The sequence below is a fragment of the Bradysia coprophila genome, unplaced genomic scaffold (assembly GCF_014529535.1).
Source record: "Bradysia coprophila strain Holo2 unplaced genomic scaffold, BU_Bcop_v1 contig_87, whole genome shotgun sequence".
Classification (NCBI taxonomy): Eukaryota; Metazoa; Arthropoda; class Insecta; order Diptera; family Sciaridae; genus Bradysia; species Bradysia coprophila.
Window position 1 is genome coordinate 636,116 of NW_023504014.1, and position 13,096 is coordinate 649,211.

The following is a 13,096-nucleotide window of genomic DNA, read 5'->3' on the forward strand; positions in this document are numbered from 1 at the left end:
TACTAGACCCTATTATCGGGTCTAGTACTTCCATCGATCAAAGTATTTTTAATCGGTTGATTTCAAATCTTGTACTTCTATGTTTTTCACATCCGTTTTACCACAGGCTCTCTAGAAAGCCTTTGGTTTTACTATATTATAGAACACCATGTTACACAGAGCTTGTCATTATTTCTGTTATCGATAGCAGATGAATTGCCGTATATGATAGGCTAACTATGGAAAAAGAGAATACGAACCGTGTTAGACCTAAAAACAATGGATGTGGTGATAGATTTTTTGGAAGCTAACAGCGCGATTCTTCTCAGATTTCTAATATATTATTATCATCTTTTCACGGGGCTAGCTGTTCGTGTATATGGTAAAGGTGTCAATCGTCTTTAACAAAAAATACTTGCTTTGATCAAAAGATGGAGTGTGTGGTGTCGTTTGGAAACTGATGGTCCCAGCTTAGCGATACAAGTAATCTATTGCCGTCTGATACGTCTATACGTTGTAGGGGCATGACAAAGTTTGCCGAGGGCTGGAAATTCAAAGATTTTAGCAGATTTTGGGTCCTGAAATTTTTTTAACGAAAAACTGTTTTTTTATGGTTTTTAGACCATTTTCAGCAAACCCACTTTTTCTTCGATGAAAACTGAAACTAGTTGCTACAGTTACGGAAAACCAAAAAACTTTTACTTATTACTTGGTCAAAAGTTTGGAAACTGGATGCGGAACGATAATACAGAAAAAAAGAGTTTTGGAACAAATTTTAAAAAATATTTAATTTTAACCTCAAATTCAAAACTTTATTTTTAAGAAAAGTCGGAAAAACTATGAGAAAAACGGAAAAATCCGAAAATTTTTGTGCGCTAAACAAAACTTTAAACCTTTAGCTAGTGTTCCCATTCGTCCTCTTTTTAGAGGACATGCCCTCTTTTTTCGTCTCGTTCTTCTTTTTTACAAAAATTCTGAGAACATCACTTTTTTGTTGAAAACGTCCTCTATGTCCTCTTTTTTCAGGTCTTCTTCTTTTTTAAGTAAATTTGATGCAGCTCATACCTAAAGATCGAAAAATTTTCGCTGCGCGGCATTAACTATAAATCTTCTCTGTCAGATAATCTCTGAAAGGTAATACAACGAAATCTTAATCTCAAAAAAAAATTTCGCTCCGCTCGCATTACAAGAAATAAAATAGTGTAGCGTTGTGTAAGATACCAATGATCACGCAAGCAAGGTTAAGGTTAAACGAAGTCTGTATACAGGTAATATGGAGTGGATGTTATCACTGAGAAGGAATCCAAAAGAATATCAGGACGACTTCAGTGCATATTGAACAGAGCATTTTTGAATATTTCTGTTTTCAGCATGAACTGTGGTGTAAGTTACGCAATAGTTGCACAAAGTGCATGTACATGTACAGTCGTTGTAATTCCGCGTCATAACTGCACTTTTCGTCCTCTTTTTTGAATGTGAAAGCGTCCTCTTTTTTGACGCCGAAATGTCCTCTTTTTCAAAATTCAAAATGGGAACCCTACCTTTAGCTTTCATTTGAGCCCAATATCACCTATATGTAGCTTCTATGGACGCTTCACACAAATTCATCAAAGTTACCTCTGCATCGAAAACTTCAACCGGTCGTAGATGACGCTGGTGGTCACTTTTTCAAAGTCTCTTAATCGTTTTGGAATGCCCAAATGAGAGGATAAATAGGTTAAAAATTCACGCTTTTATACCAAAATGGACGAAAATACATTCGTAATTCCCTTGACTGAAAGTCAGGGTCTTATGAAAGAAAATAACCTGAAATGTCCGTAACGCTAAGTTCACTACGATATTTTGAAAACGTTCTACATTGGCAAAAAATACAGAAAATGTCCGTAGACTTGTTACCGCTATAACTCGAGCAATTCTTATCCGATTTTCAAAGTTGTTTTAATCGACGAAGATTGAAATTCTTGAGGTTGAACTCGTAGAAGTTTAATTTTAAAACAACGAGATGGGTCAAACTGAGCAACGGAAGGCATATTCCATCTTGTATATCTAATGCGCCTAAGTAAGTAGACACACACCAACACAAGTGCCTCTTATTTTTAGGTTTCGTGTCTTTGATTTACGCTCTATCTATGACCGATAAAATTATCATCTATACATTTCGTAATAGCTATATCGATGATTGCCATCTGAAACGTACACAAATCGTCTGCGTCTGACATGCCTGATATGACTCAGCAGACTTGCTATAACCGAATACACAATTTTCATGGTAGCGGGCGAAAAATCGCAATTCCAATGATCTGTTTACAGGGTTTACAGCCAGTGAATCTGCGTTACCATTTCACGAGTTCGTGCTTCGCAACAGGAGGGCAGATATATTTCGAATGAAGATTGTGACAATAACTATGACACGACGTTAGTAAATTGTCGCCTAGTAATTTGTCGAATTGTAGTGCTAGCACAATGCATGGCAAAAGTCTGCATGTACTTAGGTATATTAGATGACTGTAACAGAATTGGTTATCATTTCGAATCGCTGGCGAAAACAGAACTGATATGCTTCTACGCGAGCTTTTTACGTGACTTTCTTCAATATTGTTATTATCAATTTATCAAGCATGAGATTACTATCATTCTGAATGGGATGACGTTATTGTTGAAACCAAACATTTTGATTCAAAACAGTCGAGTCCAGTTCAGTGTGTCTCGATTGCTAGTGTAGTGCAGTACTATTCGAATTAATACCAAAAATTAATTCCTTTGAGCGTGAATCATGAAACCAATTATTCTCATCGTTATCGCATACGTGACCATTGCCAGCGGTAAACTGCAATGCGATATACGACCATTACGTCTGCCAACAGATTGGTTGGACATGGAGGGAGGCTGTGTAGGTGCTGTGAAACGACAAATTCAAGAAGAAATCGATGCTTCCATCAAGTACATGGCAATGGGTGTACATTTCTCTCAAGACGTGGTTAGTCGGCCTGGATTTGCTGAGTTTTTCTTTCAATCAGCTACGGAGAAGCGTGAACAGGCCGTCAAATTAATTGAATATTTGTTAATGCGCACACCACTTAGCCAAGTGGCCGATCTGATAAAGGTCAATGCACCGGAAGTAAAATACTGGAAAGGAACAATTGCCCTAGAAGACGCTTTGAAGACCGAGGCCGCCATTACGAAGAAGATCAAATATGTGATACAGAAATGTGAAGAAGACGATCGGAGTAACGATTATCATATGGTGGACTTTTTGACCGTGGAATTTTTGGACAAACAATATCATGACCAACGCAATTTGGCTGAGAAGATTTCCACATTGAAAAAGATGATGAAATCGGCAATCAACGATTCGATTGGAGAATTTTTATTCGACAAACAGTTTTTGGCTTAAAAATAAAAACGACGCGATGATCAGTGGATGTTGTCGTCCGATCAAATTGAGAGTAATAAACAAATTTTAAGAAATTTTGGTTTTCTCTGCTGTTAGCGAATTTCATCTAAACATTGTCAGCAGTAGTTGTTGATAATAACATGAAGACAATGCTCTCATAGCAACCGTCGAAGTGTCTCCGTCATTATCTCTTTTCGATGTTTGATAAACAGATTTGAAATCTCGTTGTTGGTGAGAATATCAGACAAAGTGAGTAGAGTCCAGCAATAATGAGAAAATAGTAATTTATGGAACCGAGTGATAATAGTTATCAGTCAAAAAATCCTTAAAGGGTAAATGTGACGCAAGTCCTTTATCTTACTTACAAAATAACTGATATCGCTGAGGGGTACGCATTGTACGCAAAAGTTTCATCAACAAAAATTAATCCAAAAAATTTGTGAAAGAAAATTTTACAACAAGAAATTTGCGTCACAAGTGGCAGATGATTCGGTTTTCTTCCGTTTAAATTCTTTCAGTACATTTTTTAACCATTTTCCTACTAATATGTTCCTCAACATCTGCCAGTTGTGACGCAAATTAATTTTTGTAAAATTTTCCTTCAAAACCCAAATCCATCGAAAAATCCGATAAGAGTTAGGAAGTTCCAGAGGAATCTGAAAATCTATAGAACCAACCTTGGAAAAACTCACTTATGTCGAAAATAACCCAAATCCATCAAAAAAACCGATGAAAGTTAGTAGGTGCCAGAGGAATCATCACTCATCCCAAATTTTAGGAACCAACCTTGAAACACTTCACTAATGTCGAAAATTACCCAAATCCATCAAAAAATTCGATGGAAGTAAGAAAGTGCCAGAGGAATCATCTGTCATCCCAAAATTTAAAGAACCAACCTTGAAACACCTCACTTATGTCGAAAATAACCCAAATCCATCAAAAAATCCGATGGAAGTTAGGAAGTGCCAGAGGAATCATCTGTCATCCCAAAATTTATAGAACCAACCTTGAAACACTTCACTAATGTCGAAAATTACCCAAATCCATCAAAAAATCCGATGGAAGTTAGGAAATGCCAGAGGAATCATCTGACATCCCAAAATTTAGGAACCAACCTTGGAACGCCTCACTTATGTCGAAAATAACCCAAATCCATCAAAAAATCCGATGGAAGTTAGGAAGTGCCAGAGGAATCATCTGTCATCCCAAAATTTATAGAACCAACCTTGAAACACTTCACTAATGTCGAAAATAACCCAAATCCATCAAAAAATCCGATGGAAGTTAGTAAGTGCCAGAGGAATCATCAGTCATCCCAAAATTTAGGATCCAACCTTGGAACACCTCACTCATGTCGAAAATAACTCAAATCCGTCAAAAAAACCGATGGAAGTTAGTAAGTGCCAGAGGAATCATCACTCATCCCAAATTTTAGGAACCGACCTAGTGTAAGTTAATGCTTAATGATCCCAACAATTTCCAACAACAAACACATCCCACAACAACACACACCATTCACCACATTACCATCCATATCATGCAACAAAATATACAACAAACACACACATATACACATACAAATTGGCTTTTATATGGCATTTGTATGGAGACTTTGGGGAGCTACAGCTCCCAAGATATGGGTTTTTTTCCAACTTTTGAAAATTCCATTCTTATTTTTGGGCCATTATTACCCTATAACCAAAATTTTAGGAAAATCTATAGAAACGTTTAGGAGTTGCTGGATCCACTTTTCCGTAGGAACTAACTAACGTAGGCGATTTGCATTATCTGAAAATTCGAGATTTTGCTTATTTTCATACAAAAATCAATATCAATCAAGCTGCAATAACGTGTGATAGCTCGTTGAACTCGTATGGATTCCTAGATTCCAGATATCTTAGTTTGGGGCCATTGGAGCCAAGGAAGGGGAAGAAGCCAAAAAGTTGCTGTAAATTGCTGTCCCCAATTTTTTTTTTAAATTTTTGTAGTGGACTTGCGTCACGCCCGCTTACTAATGTGCATGATTTCTGTAACGGTAAGCTGCTGAGAAAAGTGAACTTTCTCATGCCTGACTTGGGAATTGGAATTGGGATTGCGCTTATCCTATAGTATGTTGTACATATGCTAATTAAATGTGACGCAAGTCCTTTATCTCACTTACAAAACAACTGATATCGCTGAGGGTGACGCATTCTGCGCCTTTACGCAAAAGTTTTATCAACCAAATATTAACTCAAAAAATTTTATTGCCTGCCCCATGCGAAAATTGACTATTACACGGCTGTTTACCCTCTGCGAAAGTGATCCATTACACTAGGGATATTTGGGGTTTATTTCAAGCTGACAGTTCTTTCAAGTAAAATTTGCCTTGCTTTCATTTTATCTTTTTTGTTGAATGAATCGATCGATCGAAAAAGAATATAAGAAGTGTCGGTAAAATAAAAAATTTTTGGTAAAAATATTGATCGATGAACACAGTTATTTGAGAAAAACTTGTTGCGCAAGTAATCTGGTTACAACACACTTTTAGAAGAATTCGCAACACAGAATTGTCGGCCATATTTATTGTAACAATAAACACTTTATGGCCACACATTTCGTTGTAACACTTGTAACACTAAATGCTTTTGCTTTTAGTACAAACACTACACTTTGTTGCACATTTTTTTGAAAACATTAAAAAGGACTAACAAAATATTGCACAAACAATGCGTCTTCATCGATACTAACTGCGAAAAACTATTCAATGTCAACATGTCAACATGAGTGCTGTTTTCGGGATGAATTTTTTAGGAGACGTGTAGCGTGTGAGCCGATTTCGTCAGCACACTAGATTTGTTTGTAAACGTTTTATCGGAAGAACAGATTTATTTTTGTTTTGTTGGTGTTGGTTTGAGATACTGAATTTATGTGGAATTTCTGCAGAACAGCCGTGTAATAGTCAATTTTCGCATGAGCAGGCAATAAACCAGAATACGTTGGATGCTGCGACGTAATTCATTGCTCTCGGACACAATTTTGTAGAACTCGCAAACTCACTCGTGTTTTTGAGCAACAAGCTTCGGTAACTGTTTTCTCGCCTTTGGCTCGGATATGCAAACTCTACACTTGCCTCGAAAACAGTTACCGAAGCTTGTTGCTCAAAAACTTACTCGTGAGTTTGCTCGTATCACAAAATTGTGTCCTTGTGTATTGAATTACTTTCGCAGCATCCAACGTAATCTACTATTACAATCCACTCACCAACCCGCAAATATAGGCTTGAAATGAATGAAATAAAACAGTTGAATTGCAGGGATGTAAATAGTTGATTTTATTCGATGTGTAACAGCCATTCTACAAAAATTTAGTTAACATTTCCCTTAAACTTCCATAAATGTTATATGAGGCGCTGATCGAGGCCATCTGTTCACTTCATAGCAAACTTTCCTATTATGCTGACTGTTCCAAAAAGTCTGAAAATTGAACATACAAGTGCAATCGCTCTGTTCGTGCCCATCCAAATTGTCCAAGTTGTCCACATTTTCCTTCAATGATTGCAGCATGTTACAGTTTATCGACGCTGAGCCGAGTTTCGTCGATTTTCTGGAAAGTAGCGGCCTCATGTGAGAACTGCATAAAGCGCACGGTCGCTGAAAGTCTTGTCGTTGATATGTCAAAGTTAGCGGATCCATCCAGGCATTTTTGGGCAGATTATCGTTCAGCAGGCCAATATAGGATGATCGTGCCCGTTGTCGAATGAATTTGTGATTTTCAGCTGGTGCCCTATCTAGTTGTTCCGGTGACGAATCAGCGTTGACATTACTGCTGATCAGATCAGGAGCAACATTTTTTGCTGAAATGTTAAATAATTTTAGTTTGCTGAACGAGAGCTCAAAGACCGCAGAACCATACGCAAAGAGTTCTGCTGCATTTCGCTATTCGAACCGAATCTTCGTTGAATACGCTCGTCATCTTCACTTAACAGCCAGTATGTTCTCATGTCTCCTTTGCCCTGAAAGAGACGGAATCTTGCGACTCATCATTTCTCAATAGCTTCGTCACAGAACTCACTTTGATAAATGTTAGCCCGCGCTCTTTACACTTAAAACCACCAACCAGAGTGAGTAGATAGTGGGTCGTTTCAGATATGTGAATTTTTAACTCTTCACCAGAACTTTCCATACGCGATGCTGTGTTCACCGTGTCGCCAAATAAACAGTATCGTGGCATCTTGTGAAATGAAACGAAATTCGTCTTGATATATCCCCTCCAGTCCAACAACGCATTTCTATTACCTTCAATCCAACAACACCAGCAACACACTGGCCAGAATGTATTCCGATACGGATTTTCAGCAGTTCTCCCGGCCGGTGTTTTATTTCCAATTTGGCAACTTTATCTAAGATGTGCAAGGCCATCGAAGCAATTTCACTAACATGATCGTTGTCGTTCCGGATGGGCAATCCAGACACAACCATGTATGCGTCACCGATAGTTTCAACCTTCAAATGTTAAAGAAAAGCGTTACGGTAGATCAACGCACTGCAAACCAAGCACTATTTGCAGTGCGTTGGGTATAAGTGGATGAAGTGCGTCAGCTCACCTTGTAAACGTCATAATTCGAAATAATCGAATCGCAGCAAGTGTACAGATCGTTCAGCATTTCAACCACTTCAAACGGTGTACTCTGAACGCATAGTTCAGTAAAACCAACCAAATCACTGAAGAAGATGGTCACACAATCGAAATTTTCGGCTTCGACCTTTTCGCCTCGTTTCAGTGATTCAGCTACAGTTCTGTTCGGATTAGCATGTGAATGTGTGGGCTAGGGCGTATCGAATTTTGCAAATTTTATGGACCGCCATAGCCTGTGTGCGGAAAACGTAGATCATCGAAAACTGTGTCCGGGCATGTGGTTGATGGATCCGATGGAGCCCGGGAAGAAGTCCCCCCGGACGACTTTAAGTTTCCGATGGTCATAACTCGGAAAATTGAAAGCATTTTTGAAAACAATGTTCTAGTGAAATGTAGAGCTTTGAAAACTCTACAAAACTACCGAAGAAACCGATGGTCCAAAAGGTGCCACTGCCAAGATTGTCTAACATCGAAAATGTGACCTTTTGGTTTTTAGCTTATATTTCCTGAGAGACAAATGATTTTGTTTAGCCTGTGGTATGAGGTGGTAGAGGAGGTCGAGCACTGCCAGTACACTAGGCATGTCCCGATCGGATATACACTTGAAATCACTTTTTTACATTTTAGAATGGAATTTTTAAGAGTGGCCACGTCGCTTGTGATGTCGATGTGGCACACTTTGTACTACAAAATCTGAATAAAGTGAAATTTATGAGAAAAACGAGAAATAATCGATTTAATTAGTTATTTCACCCACGAATAGTACTAATAAGTCGATTTCGTTGCAAATACACAAATTATACACATTTTTCGATATATTTACGAAAAATTGAAGTTCGTAGCATATTGTTTCAATACAAGCGCCACATCGACATCACAATTATTTTGTGAAAGAGTTCAGCTACTGTCATGGAATATTATGTATACTTATTGGCCAAGGTGTCCTCGACTCAACAGCACCGGTTGCAGTGTCTGCACTTGCTTCGTGGGCGACGTGGCCACTCTTAAAAATTCCATTCTAAAATGTAAAAAAGTGATTTCAAGTGTATATCCGATCGGGACATGCCTAGTGTACTGGCAGTGCTCGACCTCCTCTACCACCTCATACCACAGGCTAAACAAAATCATTTGTCTCTCAGGAAATATAAGCTAAAAACCAAAAGGTCACATTTTCGATGTTAGACAATCTTGGCAGTGGCACCTTTTGGACCATCGGTTTCTTCGGTAGTTTTGTAGAGTTTTCAAAGCTCTACATTTCACTAGAACATTGTTTTCAAAAATGCTTTCAATTTTCCGAGTTATGACCATCGGAAACTTAAAGTCGTCCGGGGGGACTTCTTCCCGGGCTCCATCGGATCCATCAACCACATGCCCGGACACAGTTTTCGATGATCTACGTTTTCCGCACACAGGCTATGGCGGTCCATAAAATTTGCAAAATTCGATACGCCCTAGTGTGGGCACTCTGGCAGAAGTTTACTTTTGAATGCAACTCACTTTGGCAGCATTCGCAGGAGCAGCGTTTCCGTTTTCTTCTTTTCCTCGTACAGCAAATTCGTTCGCTCTTGAACGAGACCCTCGAGATTGTACGCATACTTTTCCATGATCGCCAGCATGTTGTCGAAAATATTTGGCTTTCTGAAAGCAAGAAGTAGATCAAAGCATCGGAATAATTGGTCAGTGGAACCACATACAGTCCTGACTGCATTTCCTTAAGTTTCACACGAATCAATCGAATATCGGGTCTGCGTTCCAAGAATTTCAATTTGCTTTTTAGTGGTCGATGAAATGATTTTTGACTAAAGAGTCTTACCGTTCGTCCGGCTCTTCTTCCCAGCAAAGTTTCAGACACTGTCGCACATAGTCCGGCATGTTAAGGTTCTTGATGGGTGGTCGAAAGAATCCTCCGACCAAAGATGGTGATTTCACCCGTTCAACGATTTCTGGTAATGGAATGGAATAAAGGAACAAAACAATTGGGACACAGACGGAAACAATTTCCTTACTTTCGTTTGATAGGCTGGTCACACCCCAGGGGCCATTTCGTCCGATAATTTCAAATAAGACAATGCCGAAAGAGTACACGTCCCCTTTTTGCGTACCCCTAGCTGGAGGATTAGCGAGTCTGAGTAATTCTGGTGATTTCCATAGGCTACGCTTGAATTCCATTTCATCCCTAACACACCATACAAACAGGAAATTATTCAGACATTTTTCATTCAAAATCCGATTACCTGTTCGGCTCCTCCTGACCGAACTTGAATTCATGAAGTCCAAAATCAGTCAATTGGCACACCCATCTGCTGTCGACCAAACAGTTACTGGATCTCAAATTACCATGCGAAACAATGTCACTGTCGTGCAGATAGATCAAACCCTTCAAGATGTCACTGACCAACGACGAAATAAACATTTGGTCTAAGTACAAATCGTCATTCATTAGGACATCCTCTAAGCTTCCACGTGCACAGTATGATGTTAGAACGGCTACCGAACCGTTATCAACTGATGCACCAATGAACGTAATGATGTTCTCATGATGAACCTTATGAGTAAAGGAGTCTTTGTTAACCGGAAACGGAAATACAAGAGCCAACATCCACAAGATTTCGATAGAAAGTTGAAAGACACACAGCACAGACAGTAAATTATAGTTCCACAACGATGTACAACGACTGTTATAATATTTAGACATTTAAGAATGATTTTGGGTTCAAACCTCTCGCATTTGTTTGAGTTCTTTACGTATTGTCCTTGTCAGGTCTACACATCGCTTTTGTATGCGCTTAACAGCAACAATATTTCCCCGATAAAGGCCTGTATTGTGATTTAAATGTAAGTAGAAATGAGATTGGAATAGTTGATTGAGTTTGGCTATTCCGTTTCGGGCAGTTTATAGAGCTCCGTCTCAATAACTAATAGACAACGTAACGTCTTCCTTTCCAAATTGCTGAATAGCCGAACTCAATCGTGGACATAGTTTACATTCAACCATTTAATTTTAGTCATTAACGATACATTTAAAACAAAATGTGGATGTGGACATCAAGTGGAACACAGTCGTCTTAAATCATCTTTTTCAGACGGACTTTATGTAGTCAGTTATCAACACCTATCTGACAAATAAAAGCAATGACCTGCAATAGGGTGGGTCGTATTTTATTAGACCCGTACGAAGTGCTGGGGTCTTATAGGTTTACGCATACGTTTGTAACACGTCGAATTGGACTCCCTGAGTAAGGGGAAACCTATTGTGGTTGTCTAGAGATGCCAAATCCGCGAAAAAAAAATGTCCGTCTGTCCGTCTGCACGATAACTTGAGTAAAACGCATCCGATTTTGAAAATTCTTTTTTTCCCCGTTTGGTAATGTCAAAAGACAGGCTAAGCTCGAAGATGAGTGATTTTGGATCGACCCCTCCCGAGCTGTGGCCCAATAAGTGCTTTACGGTTTTTCGAAGATATCTCCGGACATTTAAACGTTAAACTTGTAAGTGATACGTCAAATAAAAGGTATTTACAATACCGATCGACAAAAAAAAAGTTTATGGAAATCGGATGACCGACTCGTGAGTTAGACCCCTTGGTGTGGAACAGGCACAGGGCGGCAAGCAGTTTTTGCTTGTAGGTCGGCCACATTTGAACATATTTCGTTCGTTTTAGCTTTATTAGATAGGTATTGACCGTACCAATCAGGGAAAAAAAAGTTTATGAAATTATGTTCTCCGGAGCGTGAGCTAGGTCTCTTGGAGTGAGCTCTTATCTGCCTACTCGGAAGTACAGTGAACGTGGTGTATTTTGACAATATCTCGAGTAAATTTTGACCGAATTTCATGAATTTTTTTTGTTTGAAAGGTATTAACGAATGTAAAGCGTCGGTACTATTTCCGGTCTCCTAACAAAATGGCTGCCGGCGGCCATATTGGATTTTATTAAAAGTGATATATCTTGGGAAAAATGATACTTAGAAAGTTTCTGTTAACATGGAAATAATGTGTTAAGTGTGAGGGGTTTCAGGGATTCCATATATGGACATCTATATATACCTATATACAGCTATATTGAGCTATATACAGGCATATAGAGCTATATAATAGCATATTCATCTGTGAAATGTTTATTTATAGTGAAATATAGGTAAATATAGCGGTATATAGCTGTTTAAATAGGAATTTATGAAATTTGTCTTCGTACGGGGCTGTCTATATTGCCTCCGGCAATTTATTTGTATATGATAACAAGGCAAAGAGTGGATAATGTAAGTGATTTTAAAGGCTTTTGACACGAATAGGTGTTTCGTACGGGTCGGCGTTAGCTATGTTTTTTGTTTTTATTTTAAAAAGCCTGACCCCACGTTGTACGCAGAATTAACAGAGGAAGCTGAATCAGGAGAGAAACAAATTCATGCCTAACTCTTTAGCACTTGTATTTTTCGTATCGGCGTTCTTCTTGGAAAAAGTAGGACCATCGTTTTGTGTTAAAAAATGGTGGCTTTGAGTAATCCTTTTTGAAAAATGTACGACCGCAATAACGATCACGAATGTTTTGGCTGTCAAAAGAAAATAGATTTGGTTGTAGCAGTTTGACCAGCCCTGAGAACATGGAGCAGTTTATGAAAATTTCGATAAGAGCGCTCACCCCTTGGCAAAATTCTAGCCTCCATTTGTGCGCAAAAATATTCGTTTTTTGATGATTTCTCTGAACGAAAATCTTTTTTTGAAAAAGTAAAACCATTAAAGCATGCAAAAATGTGTTACGTTTAAAGGAAAAATTGGTTTGTTGGTGATAAGTTATCCCACTTGGAGAAACCTTTGCAAAATGTGTAAATCACACATTTTGCAAGGGTTTCTCCAAGTGGGTAACGTTATGACCTACAACCATTTTTTTCTTAAAAAGTAACACATTTTTGCATGCTTTAATGGTTTTAATTTTTCAAAAAAAGATTTTCGTTCAGAGAAATCATCAAAAAACGAATATTTTTGCGCACAAATGGAGGCTAGGATTTTGCCAAGGGGTGAGCGCTCTTAAACTGCTCACGTTTCTCAGACGACTACAACCAACGCACTTCAAGCAAAAGTGGTACTCTAAATAGGGTACTGAAACTTGAC

At 38.5% G+C, this 13,096-nt stretch overlaps 2 protein-coding genes across 2 annotated transcripts in view; one reads left to right on the forward strand and one right to left on the reverse strand.

Moving 5' to 3' along the window:
- The first annotated feature begins 2,658 nt into the window (after positions 1–2,658).
- LOC119084574 (ferritin subunit-like) lies at positions 2,659–3,433 on the forward strand. The gene has a single exon (XM_037194629.1). It carries the CDS (start codon positions 2,753–2,755, stop codon positions 3,371–3,373), a length of 621 nt encoding a protein of 206 aa, XP_037050524.1. The 5' UTR covers positions 2,659–2,752; the 3' UTR covers positions 3,374–3,433.
- A 3,230-nt stretch (positions 3,434–6,663) lies between these two features.
- LOC119084576 (guanylate cyclase 32E) overlaps positions 6,664–13,096 on the reverse strand; it is a 28,924-nt gene continuing 22,491 nt past the window's right edge. Inside the window, 11 exon segments of the mRNA XM_037194631.1 lie at positions 6,664–7,208; positions 7,268–7,367; positions 7,427–7,585; positions 7,651–7,857; positions 7,959–8,151; positions 9,488–9,628; positions 9,685–9,735; positions 9,804–9,933; positions 9,997–10,166; positions 10,225–10,535; positions 10,710–10,807. Coding sequence (XP_037050526.1) covers positions 6,736–7,208; positions 7,268–7,367; positions 7,427–7,585; positions 7,651–7,857; positions 7,959–8,151; positions 9,488–9,628; positions 9,685–9,735; positions 9,804–9,933; positions 9,997–10,166; positions 10,225–10,535; positions 10,710–10,807 — 2,033 coding nt within the window. The 3' untranslated portion in view covers positions 6,664–6,735.